The 24,595-nt window shown below is 39.8% G+C and overlaps 1 protein-coding gene across 1 annotated transcript in view; it reads right to left on the bottom strand.

Annotated features, from left to right (window-relative positions):
* The window catches only part of EXPH5 (exophilin 5), a 73,613-nt gene extending 65,831 nt beyond the window's left edge, over nt 1–7,782 (bottom strand). The window contains exon 1 of the mRNA XM_082845740.1: nt 7,632–7,782. Within this exon, the coding sequence (XP_082701866.1) occupies nt 7,632–7,750 (119 nt within the window). The 5' untranslated portion in view covers nt 7,751–7,782. The remainder of the gene's footprint in view (nt 1–7,631) is intronic.
* Between the last annotated feature and the right edge of the window lie 16,813 nt (nt 7,783–24,595).

The raw sequence follows: 24,595 nt of genomic DNA, 5'->3' as shown, positions 1-24,595 counted from the left end.
TTGATTGTACATCCTTGTCTTGTTCTCAATCTTAAGGGAAAAGCAGTCTTTCACCATTAGATATGATGTTAGCTGTAAGTTTTTTGTAGATACCTTTTATTAGGTTCTATTTCTTCCTTGCCAAGAGGTTTTATCTTGGCTTTTTCTGCATCAACTGATATGATCATGTGTTTTTCTTCTTTAGACTGTTGATATAGTGGTTTACAGTAATTTATTTAAAAACATTGAACCAGCCTTACTGGTATGTATTAAATTGTGTCCTCCAAAAAAGATATGTTGGAGTCCTAACCCCTCGTACCTCAGAACATGACCTTTTTTGGGGATAGGGTCTTTACAAAGGTAATCAAGATAAAATGAGGTCATTAGGGTGGGCTCTAGTTCAGTATGATTGGTGTCCTTATGGAAAGGGCAAAATTTGGACAGCAGAGGCAGACATGCACACAGGGAGAATGCCATGTGAAGACTGGAGTTACACTGCCACCACCCCAGGAACTACCAGAAGTTAGGAGAGGCCTGGAACAGATTCTTCCCAAGTGCCTTCAGAGGGAGCATGGCCCTTCTAGATACCTGGAGGACAGATCTTTTCAACAGATCTGAAGAACAGAGCAGTGGTTGCCAGGTTACTCTCTCCCCACACCAGATCAGACCCTTCCCTCCTTCAACTACCATTAAATGCATTGTTTTAAAATTGAAACCAAGGCAAACTTGATATAAATATAAAACACCACAACTTTTCTTTGGGAAGTGGGGAGTTTGGTGGTCACTGTAGCCCCTGATTTCCTCTTTCATCATTAGAAAGTCTAACACACAGAGGAATTAGGAAGCTGGCTCCTGTGGTATGCCAAGTTGATATTTTGAGTACAGCCTTTAATTAGGGCTATTGGCAACGCCAATAAGGAAATATTCCTGAGCAGGAGAGTGAAGTGAACCTAGACCCTCAATATTATGGCCTGTGCAGTAACTAACTGCAGAAAAACGGACCTGAATCGCTTTAGCAAGGCTCTTAGCCAACTCGTTCTCAGTTTTAAAACCCAAATGTGCTAACAGGAAGAAGAATATTTTCTGATTAACCTTAATCTGACCTTCTTTGTCCTTCATATGGTTTCCCCAGATCTATCCTTCCCTCACTTTGTACTCCCTCACAGAAGTAAGTTAAAGTCCACTTAATTAGGAACTGAGTACCTACTAGGTGTGTGAGGCTCTCCATCCCTAAGATAATCCTTGACCACAAAGAACTTGAGATTGATGCAGAGAAACCAACTTACCCATAAATACATTAACATTACAAAATGTATAAAACATTACAAAGAAAAGGGCAGAAAAATATTCAGATATTTTTAAGACAAATATTTTAAAAGTTATATTTATGAAGGAAAAAGAGTTATTTTGCATTTCTTTATTATCAAAAGAAATAATCATTAAAAAATAATCCGTGATAATTTTAAGGAATAAAATAATAGTAAAATGGTTAGAGTTCCTTTAAATATCACATCCAAGAGATAACCATCTTAATAGTTTACAGTATATCCTTACAAAATACATATATGCTTTTTTTAAAAAAAAACAGCAATAAAAGAAAATTTCACATATTGAGGTACAGGGAAGTCATTCTGGCTTATACATGAGTAAACTTGAATTTTGTGCTAACTAAAACAGCCTGTGTGTACATACATTGTACATCTGCTTTAATTATTAAAGAAAAGGGCACAGTGACCAGAAGTAAAGAATGTCCATGTTAAAAGTAAAGATTAAATACCTCCCTTCCTGGGACACCAATGCTTGTTCTCCTTTGATGATGACTCCCTTCCCAGGTGCCAAGGCTGTACTGACTCACTGTGTATGTGCTGATCTGTTTTTGGTCTCCTTGGAGACCAATCCAAGGAGTAACTAGCCGGGAGAATTTGTCTGAGAGAAAGCTCTCCCCTCAGTTTAAAGGAATTAACTAAATTGGATGTTACTGAAAAGTGCAGACGCCTCAGAGATCCATGATATTGATCCCATTCCTTGTTATATTATCAGAACACTCCAGCCTATAGGGCACTCTTGTGACCTCCAGGCAGTTCTCACAGTCCCTTCCCCAGCCACGCAGGGCTCCATGAGGGCAAGCTACATTTGTACGAAGTCTTCATCTTAGAGGACTTAACCACCAACCAAAAACTTTCATAGACTAAAGCCATTTGGGGCAGAATTTCTTTGCTGTATCCTCAGGGCCAACACAGTGTCTGGCACAGAGTAGATGCCCAATAAATAAGCATCCAAAGTTTCTTGAAAGTCTATCCTAGCCAGAGGCAAATTTCACCAGCTGGAAGAGGAGAGGGCAGGCAGAAAGCCTATGAGAGACAGGAGACTTGTGTATCTTGTTTTTAATCTCCGCAGGATGTTGCAGTTTCCACCAGCTACCGATCACTTCACTACTTTGATATGCACAGTCCCCCTCAGGACTGAGGCACAGCTCAAGTACACTAGTGTAAATCAATCGAAACAGCTAAGTTCTAGAAAACTCTCCTGGGCTGCAATCTTGCCACTGAGCAAAGATAGTCTAAATCTAGACATGCCATTTTTCAACTTAATTACACCTGGTGCTGTAACATCTTATACTTTATAAGTTTTCTGCAATAGGAAAAATAAACATTTTTGATTTATTGATATCTCTTCTGTGAGCTTGACTAGTTGATATAATCTCTTGGTACTTTCTATTTCAGTCACACTTATGAGATGGGGGTGGTGGGGGTTATAGGTAGGTAGTTGTGTTTTTCAAAGACTTGTAAAAAGTAAGATGCTTTTCAGATTTTATTCCATCTATCTATCTATCTATCATCTATAGTATTTGTGTATATATATGTATACACACACACATATATATTTCCTCCAAGATGTGATAGAAGTAGTAAGGGGAAATTTTTCACCTGCCAATCGTGATTCAAACTCTCAGCCATTTTTCTTCACTGTAGCTAAAACCACAGACTGTACATGGCTTAAAAAGTCATGACCAAGTGAATACTTCCAGGCAAAATCCTTTCCACAATCCAAAAAGAAGCATAACTGACAGATTGTAATTTAAGTATTTCCATTTCTTTAACTGGCTCTCAGAGAATTTCTGTAGCTCAGATCCCAGACTGACAGGACAGAAGAGGATAAATGTAACAGAGTGATTATAGTCCATTACAGGGTTCAAAGGAGGGAGAAATCCCATGTAACTGGGCAGAGGGTATTGAGGGATGAGAAGAAGGTGAAACAAACAGAGACTGAGAAATGGGAAGAGAAGTTGGGACAGCAGAAGCCTCTGACTCCAGCCAGTGCTGACCATTAATTCCTTCATCAAGTATTTATAGGGGGCCTATACAGACAGAAACCTTTGTGACCCAGGTCTCCCTCTTCTCTTAGCCATGAAATCCTACATCTTTCCCCTCATCTGCCTTCCCAGAGCCTTAGGAGGAAGCATGTGTCCGGCATTCCTGCCCAGACTACCAAGCATCCTTACCCCCAGGTCTGATATCCTATCTTGGCAGTGTTGGGTTTGAGGGCAGGAGAGCCCAGCCCCCAGCTGTCAGGGCAAGCCCATGCCTTTCAGCAAACATTTACTGACTGTTCACCATGGGCCAGGAGCTGCAGCAGGCCCTAGAGAAGCACAGATTTTTGCTATTTTCTTCTAGTTGCTATGCACATGCCCAGATGTCCAGAAGAAACTGAAATAATAACATAAGCACTATTTTGTGTTCTGCTTTTTCACAGAACAGTGCCTCGTACACATTTTTCCACAGCTGCATCCATGACAAGCTTGAGGTGTCTACAAAACCAAGGTAGTCAGAAATATAGAACTAAAATATCATATTGGATGGGACATAATGATGTCTTCATAATTGTCCTTTGTAATGACTGGACTTTTACTTAGATTTGAAATTTTCCACTATTTTGCTATTATAGGTAACACTGCAATATCTGAGAGTATATGTCTTGTTTTTCCTCTACTAAATTGTTTCCTCAGGGAAAAATATGGTATAGTGGAAAGAATACAGGTTTTTAGAGCCAGATAGATTTGGGTTCAAATTCTAGTTCTGCCACTTACGAGCTGTGTGACCTTGGGCAAGTTCCTTAACCTTGCTAAATTTCAGTTTCTCTTCTGTACAAAGTCATTAATAATACTCACCCCAAGGGATGGTTGTGAAGATTAGTCAATGCTGATGGGTAAAATAATTTTGAGATGGATCTGGATTTGAATTCTAGCTCTGCTGCTTAACTTGAACAAGATACTCAACAATTTTAAGCTGTTTCCTTCTCTGTGGAATGGAAATTAAAGTGTGTACCTAACGAGGTTATTGAGAGGATTAATTAAAAATACACAACATGTTTAATACAGTGCCTAGTATACAGTAAGGGACCAATAAATGTTAGCAATTATTATTATCACAGTAATTACTATTATTACTTAAAAAGGCAGCACTTAATAAATGTTGGTGTGGTCATTTTCTCCACCTCAATCTCCGACTAATGAGTAACATTCAAGAATTGGATAACTGGGTCAAGGGCAAGTCATATCTTCACAGGCGTTGCAGTATTGTTCACCAAAAGGATGATATTCAACTTACAATACCACTAACAATATACAGAATCTATCCATTTCACTTCAACCCTCACCAAGTCTTTTTAGTTATTTTTAAAGGTGCAGTATGATATCTTGAGGTTACTTTGATTTTTTCTTTTTTATTTTTTTTTACTGTTAGGGTGAACATTTTCCCATATGTTTTGTTTACTGTTTTGATATCTTCTAGTGTGAATGATTTCTTTCTATCTTTGCTTATTCATCAGTTTGAATCTTGGTGTTTTTCTTAAAAATCTGAATAAACTCTTCATATATTGGAAACATTATAATATTTAATGTGAATACTTTCCCAGTAAGCTGGAGCCAAAGAGTTCTGGTACTGATGAAGGAAGATCGGGGGAAGCTCATTTCTACAGGTGGGGCTATGGTCTCCTGCATGGTGAACTCAACTAGTTCTGTGCCATTAACATCCACCTCTGGACACCTCTGGCCTTGCATGATACTGTAGTTCTATATTTCTAACTGTAGGATACTTCTTCTTAGTTGTCTTGTAGACAGCTCAAGCCTATCACAGATAGGCCCTAACCAGCAAACCTTCCAAGCTTCTGCATTTAGTCCCTTCCCTTTTTTTTTTTTTTTGGTACACGGGCCTCTCACTGTTGTGGCCTCTCCCGCTGCGGAGCACAGGCTCCAGAGGCTCAGGCTCAGCGGCCTAGCCGCTCCGCAGCATGTGGGATCTTCCCGGACCGGGGCACGAACCCGTGTCCCCTGCATCAGCAGGTGGACTCTCAACCACTGCGCCACCAGGGAGGCCAGTGCCTTCCCTTTTTGTCCTAATTAAGAGATCTGAAGACTGTTTCTCAGTATAGTAAAAAGACCTCTGAGAGTCTCTTAGCACTGTTGTATTTTTTCTCAAATAATACTCTTGATTTATAAGTCACGTGTCTTGACTTGATTAGGAAAATACGATGATCAAAAATGAACAGAAGAGCTAAGTTGGCATGTCATCTCAGGACTTTTCTGCATGCCAGTATCTGCTTCTAAAACCAATGCACGTGAGCTGGTGAGCAGAGCAATCCCATGGAGACTGCTATCCAGGGACAGGTATTTGATAGTGAGACACAGGAATCAACCAGGGGAAAACAAAGTACTAGAAATAATTGCCTTGAGCATTTAGCTCAAGTGTCTGCTTTCCTTAAATTATTTGTATACTTTAGTGGTGACATTTAAAAAATTGCTGGGGTAATTATTTTTCAAAGTTTGTTTAATAGTTAACAGTATTGATTTTTTTTCTCTGCTTCAGACCTTTATTAAACAGATTTTTTAAAAAACAAAGCAGAAAAAAATGCTGTGCCTGAGTAAATAATCTTAATTATTTTAAATTTCCTCTCTGATAATGCCAATATTCCTATCATAACAGTATTGATTTTTGTCTTAGCATTATGGCTTTTTTTGCTGATGCTCCAGATAGGATATGAGTGCCATGAAATCAGAAAATGTGTTTTAGCCTTCCTTCTAAGGCCTAGCCCAATGGCCTTTGCCATCTAAGTGTAGTTCCCCCTAAAGTCAGCTGCCACAGGCACCATGAGCTGCTATAGAGAAAACACAACAAGGCAAGCATGCAGTTCTAAAGCTCTGCTTCCCAACATTGGGTGTGCCTGTGTACACTGCACGTGCATACGTGTGGGCACATGCTCCTGGGTGTATGTGGGTGTGGACATACTGTGCTCACGAGGGCATATTTCTGCATAGTTTGAAGAAATTATGGAGCCTATTTTTCTAAAGGCAGAGTATGATGGCGTGAAATACACATCCTCAAACTTCAAATATTCACTTCTCCCCACAAGAGTCATATCTGGGGGGTAGGGGGTGGGGAGAGAAGACAGGGTTTTGGGCCCAGTGTGTTTTAATCGCTTCTACAAAACCAGCTAGGGTTTCCCTATGTGAAGAGTATCTTTGGAGGTTTTTTCCCTGGGGGTTTGGGGGGTGAGGGGTAAGTAGGATGCCTGGAAGGAAGTGGAAACATAGAACCTAGATCACCAAGAAGTTGTTCACAAACAAAACGGCTTTCTAAATTCCATCAGTGCCACACTTTCTGGTCTGAGAGTGATGCCCTAAATTTTCTTCCACAGTCCACTGGAGGCCTTGGGTGGGTTTATTCCAGGATTGGTGAGAAAGTCTTTAATTCATTCCAAGACTTATCCCACACTTCCCCAGCAGAAAAACTGGTTACTTTACATCTCAGGCAATGATCTCTGGATTTCATTTCCTGGTAACTAATCCCTCACCTCCAACACTGTACAGTAAGGTCAAGGGGGAAATTCCGCAGCAACTTCTTCCCCAAGCGCCACACACAAGGGGATCGAACCATTCTAGACACCCCACGCGGCCCAGTCCCAGCTGGGTTCACTCCACACAATTTGGCAAGTTCCTCGAACTCCAGCCCTTGGGGTGGGAAACACTTGGCCTCCAGTGAGGTGCCAGCTCTCCCGGGCCTCGCTGACTGCCCGCGTCGGATGGAGAGGGAGGTTTCTCTGGGGCAGAGGAAGAGTGTGTTGGGCGAGAGTGGACGACCCGGAGGCCTCTGTAAGCACGTGGATGCGCGCGGGCAGGACTGAGCTCCCCACCCCGTTTCATGGGCCCACCTGGCCCGCGCCACGTGGCAGCCTAGGAGACACCTGAGAGATCCACCACCCAGCCTGGACCCCCTGCGGCGATTGCCGCCCACGTGTCCCGGTCTGGGGCCGGAGCCGCAGCGCAGGATCCACTCTGAGAAGAAACGCGCCAAGGCACGCTCCCGCGCGGCGAGGGCAGGGGCGCGCCCTACGCTGCGGGACCTGAGCTCGCAGTCCAGCCTGCCCGGAAGGCCGTGTCTGCACCAGCAGCGCCTCCCAACGTTCTCAAGAGAGACTCACTGCAGATTTCCCCCTGCCGGGCCGCGCGCTCCGGACGAACGCTGAGCGTCCCCGAGCCTCGGACAGGTGCCCCACAAAAGCTCGACCCCTTCCTCCACTCACGCCGGGCTCGGGGGACGCCGCGGACGCCCCCCACTGTGGCCCAGACCCAGGGGAAAAAGGAATTAGCTCGGTACCTGATCCTGTCCTTCTCTGCCCTCTGTAGCTCCTCATTTCTTTCCAGCACCTGAAGGATCTTCCTGGCTTCTTCTTCATTTAGGAAACTGAAATCAAACCCCTGAGGAACTTTCGTCATATCCTCTACTGTGTGTGAATTAACACTTAAGCTCTTGGCGCTTCCTGTTACAATGACATTTTTCAAGCTATAGAAGACCAGTTTCAGGAACTTGATACTATAGCCAATGATAAGTCCTCCCGTTTGAAAATCTAAAACCACAAACCTAGGGAACAGCCCACACCTACAGGGCTCTCAATGACATATTTCTCTCAGCCTATCCAACCGAGATGCAAAATGAACGGCTGAAGGGAGAGAGGGAACCAATCCCATTCCAAAGGGGCGGCCCCTTCCACGCTCCTCCCTTCCCTCCCCCACCCCCTATCAGACTTGTTGACGATCCTATGTAATTTTGCTCGTGAGGCAGAGGCTTCAGTATTGGCTCTAGCGTATTTATTTTGGCTGTTGTTTGCCCACAAAACTTGAACTTGACTAGCAGGAGTGAAAGGGAGACAGTTTCACGACTAATCCTCCTTTCCAAAGAAGAGCTTATAGGAAATAGAATTGCGCTTAGGAGCTTTGGAACTGGCAAAAGGGTTAGCCTATTAGAAAGACCCGGAAGGATTGAATTTACTATACAGCTGGCTGTAGGCAGACCAGGCCCCAAGGCTGAATTTAGTGTATCCTTGGAAATAAATTATTTGTCGAGTCTCCCATCCCTCAGATACCCCCAACTCATTGTCCACAGAAGGCATTCTCGGACTTTAGAAAAATCAAACAAACACAAAGCCGTTTATGGTATTTTAACAGAAGACATGACCAAAGGATGGTAAAAAGCACCTGTTTGTAGTTTTCTATAAGATTTGATAATCTTCTTAATAAATTGTTTCAGGGAAGTAATAAAAGTGCCACTTTAGGGGCTTCCTTGGTGGTGCAGTGGTTGGGAGTCCGCCTGCCAATGCAGGGGACACGAGTTCGAGCCCTGGTCCGGGAAGATCCCACATGCCGCGGAGCAACTAAGCCCGTGCACCACAACTACTGAGCCTGAGCTCTAGATCCCGCGAGCCACAGCTACTTAGCCCACGTGCCACAACTATGGAAGCCCGCGTGCCTAGAGCCCGTGCTCCACAACAAGGGAAGCCACCACAATGAGAAGCCCGTGCACCACAATGGAGAGTAGCCCCCGCTCGCTGCAACTAGAGAAAGCCTGTGCCCAGCAACGAAGACCCAACACGGCCAAAAATAAATAAATAAAATAAATAAATTTTTTTAAAAAAGTGCCACTTTAAAACACCTAATCCTCTAAGGTAGAATGTAATCTTATGAAACCACAGAAATAGCTTTCCCTAGAAAGTACTATTCCAAGATATGATGGAAATTTCTAAATATATTTATAAATATACATTTAAAAAATTATCCATACTTTAAAATGTATAACTCAGAAATAACTAAATTTCCTTGTCAATTGCATTATTATGAACTTTCATCAAATCTTTAACCATGGTCATTTTTAAGTCTTTTGTCATTTACAGACAGTTCTGGGTATACTCTGATGCTTTTGCAAAAATGTTCCTATAAAAGGGTTTCTATCCTCAAGGAATTCATGGAAAAGACAAGTTTCTGGTAACTGACTATACTGCTGAACTGAATGAATAAGCATTTTCAGAACTCTAATAGAAAACTGATGAATTCATAAAGTGCTAACCAAAGATCAAGATAAAAAAAATTAATTACATGGGACTGAGTGAACTGATGAAGATGATTATAATTTTTGTGACTTTCTGTTTGAATTAAAAAAAAAATCCCACAAGGACTCAGAGGCAAAAAATATACAAATCAATTTTCACTGCAAAGTAAAGGAGCTGTTACAGTGGAGGATTACTGGATTGAATGTCAATATTATGACATAGTATGAGTGTGTTTCGTGTTTGGTAATTGCAATCATTGTTGCTTTTGTTGTGGTCATCCAAAAAGAATTGAGTAAAACTGTTATAACAGAACTCTGTCCATTTCCACTGAATGATTCCTCAGCACTTAAATGCATTAAAGATTGATAGGATTGAAAAAAAATTATCCAGCCTTTTTCAGAAAACATTTTGCTTCTTTTGGCTTCACTTTGCACACACAAATAGCTTCATCAGAACAACTTTATTGTCCCATAGCCTTAATGTGGTCACATAGTATGTAGTGGTGATGGTTACTAAGAGTTAAAATGTGCTTCCACATGTATCATCTCTTTTCATAGTGAATAAGCACAATAAAGATTTTCTATCTGCAACAAAAACATTTGTCAAAAATGGCTATTATGTTTTGGCCTTTGGATCCTCTACTCACCTTGATCATACTTATTTAAGACATGTCTAGGCAGGTAGGCTTTAACTAACTTCTGTGGGCATCTGTTATTTCTATGAAGCAGGAATTAATTCAGTTCACCAATGTTGTACAACACACAGAACTTCTTTATAAATAATCTCTGTGTTAATGATGGTTTAGGAATGTGTCTTGTTTATGATGTCCATTTTTTCTACTCTTTAGTGTGTTCATTTATTCAGCATACATATGGAACTTTTTAAATGTGTGCACAGGTAGGCTCTTATTTTGTTCCTGGTGTAGCAGTGAATTGATTTCAAATAACATGTAATGGTGCCTACTATATGAAAGCACTATACACTGTGAAGAAGATAGTCCTTGTCTTTAGGAAGTTTATAATACAGTGAAGGAGATAACACAAATAGAAAAATGACTACATAACAAAGAAGAACATAATGGATGTATAAAGTAAGTTCTATTAGAGCACAGAAGGAAGAAGTTAGTTCCAGCTGAGTGCTTCAGGGGAGGAAATGGTACTTGGGTTGCAACATGAAGAGTCATATTTCAATAGGAAGAAATGGAGGGTAGTGGGAGGAGATGTGTGAGTCTATTCTAGGCAAGGGAAACAGTGCACTGAGTAGCAGAAGTACACTCTAGGAATCTTCTCATAATTCCTCTACTCCTCTGGCTAATGGCCAAAGTGAGTTAAAACTTGGAAGCTAGGAAATACAGGGGCATATTCAGGGATTGGTAAAAGATGTGTTTTGGCTAGAGTATGAATTCTAAATAGGGGCAATATTGCCCCTGGTGGAGCAAAAATTGGTTCTTGGAGGGTAAAAACATCTTACTTTTTAAATGGAAAGTACAGATATACACCCAGTGTATAAACAGACAGTATACCTATGGCATTAAAATTTCATGAGAGGGACGATTAAGAAAAAAATAAAACCCTTAAAAGACACCTTGGGGGACAATAATTAAAAAGGTTGAAAAACCACTGAGGTAGGGCATAGGACATGGAAAGAGTAAATAAGGCTGAGCCCTGACTATGAATGCCATGCTGAAGAATGTGGACTCCACTGTGTAAGAATGTGGACTCCACTGTGTAAGGAGTCAACACAGGCTTTAAGGATGACAATGATAAAGTTGAAGCTGAATATTGGGATGACGATTCTGGCAGCAGTAGGTAAGAAAGAGTAGAGTGAGGGTGGTAGCAAGGGGCACTGTTGGGTTGGAAAGCTGATGCAGGAGAAAGGGGAAGGAGGACCAGAACTAAAGCAGTGGAATTGGGAATAGAAACGAGGCTTGGAGTCCAAAGATATTGGGTGGACTTGGTAACTCATTAGATATGAGAGTTAAGAAAGAAAGAGGCACAAAGATTGTGCAAGGTTTCAAGAGAAGTGTCTGAAAGGAGTGTAGTCTTTTTGATTATAGGAGAAGCATAGGGCTTGTAAAAAGATTAGGAGTTCAGTTTTAGACATAAAGAGTTTGAGGTACCTGCAATTTATCCACATGGAGGTACTGAGCAAAAGTGAAAAATGTGGGACCAGAAATTCTTGACACATGGATGGAGAAGTAGATTAGGAAGTCATCTGCTTAAAGATGATTGCCAAAATCCTGAGACTAGATAAGATGGCCAGAGCAAAGGGGAGATAGAAGTAGAGGCTGTGTTCAGAACTTTGAATGACCACCAGGGACATCAGCACCCAGGCATGTTTCAGCCCTGGGTTATGGCACAAAGGGGAATATGGTTGAGAAATTTTTATATTGAAGTTTTATACTGAGAAATTTATAAGGCATTGGGGTTGCCCTGGAAACCACAGAGGCACTTTCTGTGGGGCTATAAACTTAGTGTTTTTAAAGTAAAAATAATTCTCAACGGGTTGTTTTACAGGCTCCTTCAGCCAGCTCCAAGCAGCCATTTTCATCCTTAGTATTTGGTAAACCTGACAACCTCCTGCCCAGCCTCCCAGCTAGAGAGATACTCATCAGTTTGGTTTTTAATGGTAGCAGTTGGATAGAGAGCAATGATCTTTTTTATTAACATCTTTATTAAGTGTAATTGCTTTACATTGTTGTGTTAGTTGCTGCTGTATAACAAAGTGAATCAGCTATACGTATACATATATCCCCATATACCCTCCCTCTTGCGTCTCCCTCCCACCCTCCCTATCCCACTCCTCTAGGATCAGGAATATGTGAGAAAGGACATCACCTTCTACGTCAATCCCCAAACTGCCTACTTCTAAAGCCCCATCTTGATCTGACCGTGTTATCCCTCCAAACCTGCCCCAGTCAGTTGGTTTCATTATGGTCTCTGTCTGCTTAGACTCTTTCCCTGCCTTGTGCTCACCCATCTACTCCACTGTACTTATCTATATCCTGCTCATTTTAAGGCTTGGCTCAACTTTACTTCCTTTATACCTTCCCTATGCACCTACTCCAACTTACCTACACTACTTCTCCAAAAGCTTTTAGATCTATTAATCAGTTCCACACAACTTAATGCCAAATTATTCACTATTTTTTCATGTATTTTAAATTTGGACTCTCTAATGAGATTGTAAACTTGTTGATATTAAACCTTTTAAAGACAAGGGTTTCATTCTAAAGGTTCAGCTCACTTTGCATATGAACACTTTCCTTACCCTCTCCATGTGATTCATCCCCGCCTGATGACACACTCTCTCAAGCCTCACTCTACCCATACAGACCTTTACCATAGCACCTGGAACTAATTCTTTTTTGGGGGAATTTTATTTATTTTTTTATACAGCAGGCTCTTATTAGTTATCCACTTTATACGTATTAGTGTATATATGTCATTCCCAAACTCCCAATTCATCACACCACCCCACCCCCACCCCCGCCGCTTTCCCCCCTTGGTGTCCATACATTTGTTCTCTACATCTGTATCTCAATTTCTGCCCTGCAAACTGGTTCGTCTCTACCATTTTACTAGGTTCCACAGATATGCGTTAATATACGATATTTGTTTTTCTCTTTCTGACTTACTTCACTCTGTATGACAGTCTGTAGAGCCGTCCACATCTCTAAAATGGGCCAGTTCCATTCCTTTTTATGGCTGAGTAATATTCCATTCTATAAGTGTACCACATTTTCTTTATCCATTTGTCTGTCGATGGGCATTAACTTGCTTCCATAACCTGGCTATAGTAAACAGTGCTGCAATGAACATTGGGGTGTATGTGTCTTTTTGAATTATGGTTCTCTCTGGGTACATGCCCAGTTGTGGGATTGCTGGGTCATATGGTAATTCCATTTTTAGTTTTTTAGAGAACCTCCATACTCTTTCCATAGTAGCTCTATCAATTTACACTCCCACCAACAGTGCAGGAAGGTTCCCTTTTCTCCACACCCTCTCCAGCATTTGTTGTTTGTAGATTTTCTGATGATGCCCATTCAGACTGGGCTGAGGTGATACCTCAGTGTAGTTTTGATTTGCATTTCTCTAATAATTAGTGATGTTGAGCAGCTTTTCACGTGCTTCTTGGCCATCTGTATGTCTTCTTTGGAGAAATGTCTATTTAGGTCCTCGGCCCATTTTTGGAATGGGTAGTTTGTTTTTATAATATTGAGCTGCCTGAGCCGTTTATATATTTTTCAGATTAATTCTTTGTCCGTTGATTTGTTTGTAAATATTTTCTCCCATTCTGAGGGTTGTCTTTTCATCTTATTTGTAGTTTCCTTTGCTTTGCAAAAGCTTTTAAGTTTCATTAAGTCCCATTTGCTTATTTTTGTTTTTATTTCCATTACTCTAGGAAGTGGATCAAAAAAGATCTTGCTGTGATTTATGTCAAAGAGTGTTCTTCCTAGGTTTTCTTCTAAGAGTTTTATAGTGTCTGGTCTTACATTTAGGTGTCTAAAACATTTTGAGTTTATTTTTGTGTATGCTGTTAGGGAGTGTTCTAATTTCATTCTTTTACATGTAGCTGTCCAGTTTTCCCAGCACCACTTATTGAAGAGACTGTCTTTTCTCCATTGTATATCCTTGCCTCCTTTGTCATAGATTAGTTGACCATAGATGTGTGGGTTTATCTCTGGGCTTTCTGTCCTGTTCCATTGATCTATATTTCTGTTTTTGTGCCAGTACCATTTGTCTTGATTACTGTGGCTTTGCAGTATAGTCTGAAATCAGGGAGTCTGATACCTCCAGCTCCGTTTTTTCCCCACAAGACTGCTTTGGCTATTCGGGGTCTTTTCTGTCTCCATACAAATTTTAAGATTTTTTGTTCTAGTTCTGTAAAAAAATGACATTGGTAATTTGATAGGGGTTGCATTGAATCTGTACATTACTTTGGGTAGTATAGTCATTTTCACATTATTGATTCTTCCAATCCAAGAACATGGTATATCTCTAAATCTGTTTGCATCATCTTTAATTTCTTTCATCAGTGTCTTATAATTTTCTGCATACAAGTCTTTTGTCTCCCTAGGTAGGTTTCTTCCTAGGTAAATTATTCTTTTTGTTGCCATGCTAAATGAGAGTGTTTCCTTAATTTCTCTTACAGATTTTTCATCATTAGTATACAGGAATGCAAGAGACTTCTGTGTATTAATTTTGTATCCTGCAACTTTACCAAATTCACTGATTAGCTCTAGTAGTTTTCTGGTGGCATCTTTAGGATTCTCTATGTATAGTATCATGTCATCTGCCAACAGTGACAGTTTTACTTCATCTTTTCCAATTTGTATTCCTTTTATTTCTTTTTCTTCTCTGATTGCCGTGACTAGGACTTCCCAAACTATGTTGAATAATAGTGTTGAGAGTGGACATCCTTTCTTCTCTTGATCTTTGAGGAAATGCTTTCAGTTTTTCACCATTGAGAATGATTTTTGCTGTGGGTTTGTCATATATGGCCTTTGTTATGTTGAGGTAGGTTCCCTCTATGTCCACTTTCTGGAGAGTTTTTAAGCATAAATGGGTGTTGAAATTTGTCAAAAGTTTTTACTGCATCTATTGAGATGATCATATGGTTCTTCTTCAATTTGTTAATAGGGTGTACCAGAGTGATTGATTTGCATATATTGCAGAATCCTTGCATCACTGGGATAAATCCCAATTGGTGATGGTGTATGATCCTTTTAATGTGCTGTTGGATTCCTTTTGCTAGTATTTTGTTGAGGATTTTTGCAACTATATTCATCAGTGATATTGGCCTGTAATTTTCATTTTTTGTAGCATCTTTGTCTGGTTTTGGTATCAGGGTGATGGTGGCCTCATAGAATGAGTTTGCAAGGGTCTGCTGCAGAGGCAGGGTTGGGGAGCTGTGGCTCACTGTGAGAACAAGGACACTGTCAGCAGAAGTTCTGAGAAGTATTCCTTGGCGTGAGCCCTCCGAGAGTCCACTGTTATCTCCACCAAAGAGCCGGGTAGACTCCAGTGTTGGGTCACTTCAGGCCAAACAACCAACAGGGAAGGAACCCAGCCCCACCCCTCAGCAGACAAGCATATTAAAGTTTTACTGAGATCTGCCCACCAGAGCAATACCCACCTCTACCCACCTCCTGTCCCTCCCATCAGGAAACTCGAACAAGCCTCTTAGATAGCCTCATCCACCAGAGGGCAGGAAGCAGAAGCAAGAAGAAATACAATCCTACAGGCTGTGGACCAAAAAACACATTCACAGAAAGATAGACAAGATGAAAAGGCAGAGGGATATGTACCAGATGAAGGAACAAAATAAAACCCAAGAGAAACAACTAAATGAAGTGGAGATAGGAATCCTTCCAGAAAAAGAATTCAGAATAATGATAGTGAAGATGATCCAGGACCTTAGAAAAAGAATGGAGGCAAAGATTGAGAAGATGCAAGAAATGTTTAACAAAGACCTAGAAGAATTAAAGAACAAACACCTAGAAGGATTAAAGAACAAACAAACAGAGATGAACAATACAATAACTGAAATGAAAAATACACTAGAATGAATCAATAGCAAAATAACTGAGGCAGAGAACAGATAAGTGACCTGGAAGACAGAATGGTGAAATTCACTGCTACGGAACAGAAAAAAGAAAAAAGAATGAAAAGAAATGAAGACAGCCTAAGAGACCTTGGGAAAACATTAAATGCAACAACATTCACATTATAGGGGTCCCAGAAGGAGAAGAGAGAGAGAAAAGACCCAAGGAAATATTTGAAGAGGTTATAGTTGAAAACGTTCCTAACATGGGAAAGGAAATAGCCACCCAAGTCCAGGAAGTGCAGAGAGTCCCAGGCAGGATAAACCCAAGGAGAAACACGCTGAGACACATAGTAATCAAACTAACAAAAATTAAAGACAAAAAAAAAATTATTGAAAGCAACAAGGGAAAAATGACAAATAACATACAAGGGATCTCTCATAAGGTGAACAGCTGATTTCTCAGCAGAAACTCTACAAGCCAGAAGGGAGTGGCATGCTATATTTAAAGTGATGAAAGGGAAGAACCTACAACCAAGGTTACTCTACCCAACAAGGACTTCATTCAGATTCCATGGAGAAATCAAAAGCGTTACAGACAAGCAAAAGCTAAGAGAATTCAGCACCACCAAGCCAGCTTTACAACAAATGCTAAAGGAACTTCTCTAAGTGAAAAACACAAGAGAAGAAAAGGACCTACAAAAACAAACCCATAACAATTAAGAAAATAGTCTATAGGAACATATATATATCGATAATTACCTTAAATGTAAGTGGATAAAATGCTCCAACCAAAAGACACAGGCTCACTGAATGGATACAAAAACAAGACCCATATATATGCTGTCTACAAGAGACCACTTCAGACCTAGGGACACATACAGACTGAAAGTGAGGGGATGGAAAAAGATATTCCATGCAGATGAAATCAAAAGAAAGCTGGAGCAGCAATACTCATACCAGATAAAATAGAGTTTAAAATAAAGAATGTTACAAGACACAAGGAAGGACACTACATAATGATCAAGGGATTGATCCAAGAAGAAGATATAACAATTGTAGATATATATGCACCCAACATGGGAGAATCACAAAACATAAGGCAACTGCTAACAGCTATAAAAGAGGAAATCGACAGTAACACAATAATAGTGGGGGACTTTAACACCTCACTTAAACCAATGGACAGATCATCCAAACAGAAAATTAATAAGGAAACACAAGCTTTAAATGACACAATAGACCAGATAGATTTAATTGATATTTATAGGACATTCCATCCAAAAACAGCAGATTACACTTTCTTCTCAAGTGCACAGGGAATATTTTCCAGGATAGATCACATCTTGGGTCACAAATCAAGCCTGAGTAAATTTAGAGAAAATTGAAATCATATCAAGCATCTTTTCTGACCACAACACTAGGAGATTAGAAATGAATTACAGGGGAAAAAACTGTAAAAATCACAAACACATGGAGGCTAAACAATACGTTACTAAATAACCAAGAGATCACTGAGGAAATCAAAGAGGAAATCAAAAAATAACCAGAGACAAATTACAACAAAAACACGATGATCCAAAACCTATGGGATGCAGCAAAAGCAGTCCTAAGAGGGAAGTTTATAGCAGTACAAGCCTACCTCATGAAACAAGAAAATTCTCAAATAAACAATTTAACCTTACACTTAAAGGATCTAGAGAAAGAAGAACAAACAAAACCCAAAGTTAGTAGAAGGAAAGAATTTATCAAGGTCAGAGCGAAATAAATGAAATAGAAACAAAGAAAACAATAGCAAAGATCAATTTAAAAAGTGGTTCTTTGAGAAAATAAACAAAATTGATAAACCATTAGCCAGACTCATCTAGAAAAAGAGGGAGAAGACTCAAATCAATTAAATTAGAAATGAAAACGGAGAAGTTACAACAGAAACCACAGAAATACAAAGCATCCTAAGAGACTACAAGCAACTCTATGCCAATAAAATGGACAAATTCTCTATTCTGGAAATAAATGGACAAATTCTTTGAAAAGTATAACCTTCCAAGACTGAACCAGGAAGAAATAGAACATATGAACAGACCAATAACAAGTAATGAAGTTGAAACTGTGATTAAAAATCTTCCAACAAACGAAAGTCCAGGACCATATGGCTTCACAGGTGAATTCTAACAAGCATGTAGAGAAGAGCTAACACCCATCCTTCTGAAACTCTTCCAAAAAATTGCAGAGGAAGGAACACTCCCAAACTCATTGTATGAGGCCACCATCACCCTGATACCAAAACCAGACAAATATGCAACAAAAAAAGAAATTACAGACCAATATCACTGATGAATATAGATGCAAAAATCCTCAACAAAATACTAGCAAACAGAATCCGACAACACATTAAAAGAATCATACACCATGATCAAGTGCGATTTATCCCAGGAACGCAAGGATTCTTCAATATATGCAAATCAATCAATGTGATACACCATATTAACAAATTGAAGAAGCATAATCATATGATCATATCAATAGATGCAGAAAAAGCTTTTGACAAAATTCAACACCCATTTATGATAAAAACTCTCCAGAAAGTGGACATAGAGGGAAACTACCTCAACATAATAAAAGCCATATATGACAAACCCACTGCAAACATCATTCTCAACGGTGAAAAACTTATAGCATTTCCTCAAAGATCAGGAGAAGACAAGGATGTCCACTCTCACCACTATTATTCAAAATAGTTTTGAAAGTCCTAGCCATGGCAATCAGAGAAGAAAAAGAAATAAAAGGAATACAAATTGGAAAAAATGAAGTAAAACTGTCACTGTTGGCAGATGACATGATATTATACATAGAGAATCCTAAAGATGCCACCAGAAAACTACTAGAGCTAATCAGTGAATTTGGTAAAGTTGCAGGATACAAAATTAATACACAGAAGTCTCTTGCATTCCTGTATACTAATGATGAAAAATCTGAAAGAGAAATTAAGGAAACACTCCTATTTACCACTGCAACAAAAAGAATAATTTACCTAGGAAGAAACCTACCTAGGGAGACAAAAGACTTTTATGCAGAAAACTGTAAGACACTGATGAAAGAAATTAAAGATGATACAAACAGATTTAGAGATATACCATGTACTTAGATTGGAAGAATCAATAATGTGAAAATGACTACACTACACAAAGCAATCTACAGATTCAATGCAATCCCTATCAAATTACCAATGTCATTTTTTTACAGAACTAGAACAAAAAATCTTAAAATTTGTATGGCGACAGAAAAGACCCCGAATAGCCAAAGCAGTCTTGTGGGCAAAAAATGGAGTTGGAGGTATCAGACTCCCTGATTTCAGACTATACTGCAAAGCCACAGTAATCAAGACAAATGGTACTGGCACAAAAACAGAAATATAGATCAATGGAACAGGACAGAAAGCCCAGAGATAAACCCACACATCTATGGTCAACTAATCTATGACAAAGGAGGCAAGGATATACAATGGAGAAAAGACAGTCTCTTCAATAAGTGGTGCTGGGAAAACTGGACAGCTACATGTAAAAGAATGAAATTAGAACACTCCCTAACAGCATACACAAAAATAAACTCAAAATCGATTAGAGACCTAAATGTAAAACCGACACTATAAAACTCTTGGAAGAACACTCTTTGACATAAATCACAGCAAGATCTTTTTTGATCCACCTCCTAGAGTAATGGAAATAAAAACAAAAATAAGCAAATGGGACCTAATGAAACTTAAAAGCTTTTGCAAGGGAAAGGAAACTACAAACAAGACGAAAAGACAACCCTCAGAATAGGAGAAAACATTTGCAAACGAATCAACGGACAAGGGATTAATCTGCAAAATATATAACCAGTTCATGCAGCTCAATATTAAAAAAACAAACAACCCAATCCAAAAATGGGCAGAAGACCTAAATAGACATTTCTCCAAAGACATACAGATGGCCAAGAAGCACGTGAAAAGCTGCTCAACATCACTAATCATTAGAGAAATGCAAATCAAAACTACAATGAGGTATCACCTCAGCCCAGTCAGAATGGGCATCATCAGAAAATCTACAGACAACAAATGCTGGAGAGGGTGTGGAGAATAGGGAACCCTCTTGCACTGTTGGTGGGAATGTAAATTGATACAACCACTATGGAAAACAGTATGGATGTTCCTTAAAAAAACTAAAAGTAGAATTACCATATGACCCAGCAATCCCACTACTGGGCATATACCCAGAGGAAACCATAATTCAAAAAGAGTCATGTACTCCAAAGTTCATTGCAGCACTATTTACAAGAGCCAGGTCATGGAAGCAACCTAAATGCCCATCGACAGACGAATGGATAAAGGAGATGTGGTACACATATACAATGGAATATTACTTCGCCATAAAAAGGAACGAAATTGGGTCATTTGTAGAAATGTGGATAGATGTAGAGACTGTCATACAGAGTGAAGTAAGTCAGAAAGAGAAAAACAAATATCATGTATTAACGCATATATGTGGAACCTAGAAAAATGGTCCAGATGAACCGGTTTGCAGGGCAGAAATTGAGACACAGATCTAGAGAACAAACATATGGACACCAAGGGGGAAAGGGGCCAGGGGGGTGGTGGTGGTGTAAGAATTGGGAGATTGGGATTGACATATATACACTAATATGTATAAAATGGATAACTAATAAAACCTGCTGTGTGAAAAAATTAATAAAATAAAATTCAAGGAAAAAAAAGAAACTTTTCTTTGCATGTTTACCACTACACATAATGGTCATGAGCTCTTGAAAGCGTCTGTGTACAAAGATGGAATCTGTATAACACAGTGCTCTTTTATGACGACATGCCCTTTATAGCACTTGCTGTGTGATGACTCAGTTCAATTATTCCACCACTTGTCTTTATTTGTACCACTTGTAAAACTTTCCCTAATTTATACATGAAGGCTCCACTTGGATTGAACACATCATTCATGTATTATATATGCTTCTTGTGTTTTTTTTTCTCTCATTGGCCTATAACAATCAAAGTAGTTCATAACTCCCTTGCATCACATTGCTTTCTACAAACAAATTAAAGTCTCGATGGATTGACTTTTCTATGAAATGTCTTTTAATTTTGAACTATCTCTCCAAAAAAAGAAGTTTGACTTTGGTAAAAGAGTTAAACATGAGTGCTACTTTGAACACATAGCTCACCATATAGTGGCCCTGGTGAGCAGAGGTAATTTTCACACATAGAAATTAATGCTATTATTTAGGGACATGGATTTTAAACCTATGCAGGGACACTGAAAGGGATGTATCTCTGTGAAAGAAGGATTAGAAAAACTCTCCCCACTGTCTCAGGGAGATTCAAAGGGAATTTGTCAAAGCTTAGGTCTTTAGGTATGAAAAACAAAACAAAACAACAAATCAAAAATCCCAAGTTTTCTCCATGTATAGGTTTGGAACTTCCAGCATGGTCCAGGAAAAACTGCCCTGCCCCCACTCCTGAAATGAAAAAGTTAATGTAAAAACTTGTCCCCATTGGTGGTACCACTCAGCAGCCTGGAAAAAACAAAAATCAAATAAACAAATAAGCTACTTTGGAGAGTACTTCCAAATCCAAGTCTTCACTGAAAAAAATTCCCACTGAAGATAAACTCACATTTTTAAAATTACAAAACAAAGGAGGAAACAATTCACCATGTGTGAAAGTTATCAGATTCAATAAACAGCAGATTGATACATCCTCAAAACATCCCTCCCCCAAACTTCAGCTTACAGCACTACAAAATACAAATGTTTAAAATAGTTTAAGAGATAAGAAAAAATAGAAAGCATAGGAAAATGATATACTATAAAAGGCAAGCTTTAAAAAACAGAACTTTTAAAAATAAAAATTGAAAAATATAGTTGTAACTTGAAACCTTTATTCCCTAAATAGAGAATTCATGACCTAAGTTATAGATCTCAGGAAACGTACACAGTATGTGAATCTCAAAGGGTTTATTTAAGAAATGGAAAACATGAAAGAGAGTTTAAGAGACATGGAAGAAAAAGGTAGATGTCCAATGTCTATCTAATAGGAATTTCCAAGGAGAGACTGGACAGTGAAAGGGAGGCAGTGTTTCAAAAGATAATGACTGAGAATTTTCTTGAATTAATGAAAGACATGAATGCTCAGGACAAAGAATTACAGAACACTTAAATAAAAGAAAATATTAAAACAACCAGGGATTTAAAAAAAAATTACACTAAAAGTGAACATTAGTTAAAATGACAGTAGACTCCAACAGAACTGAACAAGTTCGGAGTTAATCGAATAGAAGTTTCAAATCTGTCAACTTAGAATTCTATCCCCAGCTAAATTATCATTCAGTTGGAAGGCTAAAATAAGGTAAAATAAATATATTTTAAGACAAAAGTGAGAAAACTTACCACTCACAGATCCTTGCTAAAAGAGCTCCTAAAGGATTTACTCCAGGAAGAAGCAATTTGAATGGAGAAGAAAGGAACAAGGAGGAGTGAGGTTTGGGAGATAAATGAGGACACAATAGTTTCTGACCTCTTGCCCCATTTCTTCCATCTCCTTCCCTTTCCAGAGGGCTTCTGCTTCCCTTCCTAATTTTGAAGTAGGATTACTTTGCCTTTTATCATATCCTCCCCATTTATGGAATTTTCTTCTAGTTTGTACCTTCTTCCCTGGGGCTTCCATCTGGCTTAGCATGCATGATAGATAGTAGGGTACTGGGGAACATGATTAATTAGGAAAAGAAAAATATAACCTGCTTAATATTTTAAAAATCTTAGCCTTATAGTGCTTATATTAATTTTTTTAGACTATCATTGAAATGAAAATACGAAATTTTAAAGACCTGTGTTCAAGGTTCCCAAGGGTTCAAGACCACCAGCTTGAAAGATCTGCTTGATAACATTTGCCTTCTTAACTCATGGGTGTTCTAACTTTTTCCTAGTAGCAGGCTCATTTTCATTGTGTTTATAGGCTTGTCCCAAGCAAACAAGCCAATGTATGTTCATTGTCTCATCAGAAAGTGCCGGGGACCAGTCCCAGCTGGACAGGATTCACCCAAAGGGGAAGATGGAGTCGGCGTGGACAGAGCACAAGACACCTCAGAGGATGCAAGGATCTGACAAATTTATTTTCAAGATTCCAAAAGCTTTTATACTATAAAGTGATCTCATTTTCAAATTCAACATCCTCATTTCCACGCCAAAAACTCCCCCACATAGGCCACAAAACAAAGGTAATTTACATCAGCAGATTGATTAAAACAGGTTAGGTAATTTTCCCATCGCCCAGAGTCTCTTTCATCTCCTGTGGTTAGGTACATGTTGGTCACATCTAGGTCAGGAACTCTGTTTGTTCTTCTCAGGAGATTAAAGTGTTCTTGTACTTGCACATTCTGCTTGATCAAGCCATAAACTTAAAACATATAATTCTATTAGTGATTAACAATATTCAAATAACATTTCATCTACAAATTTCCCAACCCTACCATAATAATCAAAACAATACACATTATTTTTATGCTTCTAAAAAACTATGGGAGCGGGCATTGTACCATAAACTCATTGATTAAACTCACTGTTGCATAAAAACTCGCCACCATACCCAGGTATTTTCCAACATGTTTATAACTTCACTGGGAGGCCATGACTCTTACAATTTTTCTTTTAAAATCAAAAAGCTACTGCAGAAATATTCTCACCATTGTATTTTCCCAACAAATATAATCATTAAAGGAGCCGAAGTAATTACAATTCTCCTCTTGATTTTTACCCTAACTTGGGGTTTTTCTTAAACCCCTGCATAAAAACTATACATTTTTCCCAACACCAATAGCAATCCTATAAAAATCACCTTAGGCAAAGGCAGGGGAAGACAAGGGGAGCCACACAGAGGAAAGCTTTGCTTCCACACAGAGAAAAGCTGTGGTTCACGGAGGAAATGGGAAACAAAGCCCTGCTGCGGTGGAAGAGCAGTTGCCATTGGCCAGGTCTCTGGTCTGCTACCTGGGTTCCCATCTGAGCTGGGCGTGGGAAGCGAAGCAGCCATGGGGACAAGAGACCTCTCTCAAAAGGGGTGAGGGTTCAGGCTCCTGCAAAGTTGGGGGGGTGAGGGTCTATGCCCCACCTCTGTTGGCCCCCAAGTTCTCTCCTGATGGCCCCTCTGCGACTGTGCCTGTCTTAGGTTGTTCCTTCCCTGAGGAATCTTACCCGTCTCTGGCTAACCAGCCATCCTCCGGGGCCAAGCAGGGAGATGTGAGGTGTGCGAGTGAGCGAGGTGCAGCGCCCCCAGAGAAGGTCAGTTCTCTGTCACCTTGGTAGCCTATGCCCCCGTGGCCTCCACGCCCAGCACCTGCCCTGGGATTCCCTCGCCAACTGGCGGGGCCCCGGCTCTGATCACATGTCTTCGGGAACCCAGGTTTCTCCTCCAGAGAGGGCCCAGCTTACAGCACTGGGCAAGAGAGACCAATTACACGGCACCAGCCACCAGGAGGCCTCAACCTCAGTGTGGGCAGGAAAGCCCAGGCACCAGCCCTGGGCAAGGAGATTGTGAGAAGAGAGCGCCTCTTGGCAAAAGGGCAAGAGGGGCCGTTGCAGGACAGAGGAAGGAAGAACTTTCATCAGCAGGAAGTCCCAGGGAGGAAGGGCTTTCTCTGCCCAGGGA

This window comes from Leucopleurus acutus, assembly GCF_964270905.1.
Source record: "Leucopleurus acutus genome assembly, chromosome: 8".
Taxonomy (NCBI): Eukaryota; Metazoa; Chordata; class Mammalia; order Artiodactyla; family Delphinidae; genus Leucopleurus; species Leucopleurus acutus.
Note: the sequence above shows the minus strand (reverse complement) of the source record. Positions and strands in the feature narration are given on the sequence as shown.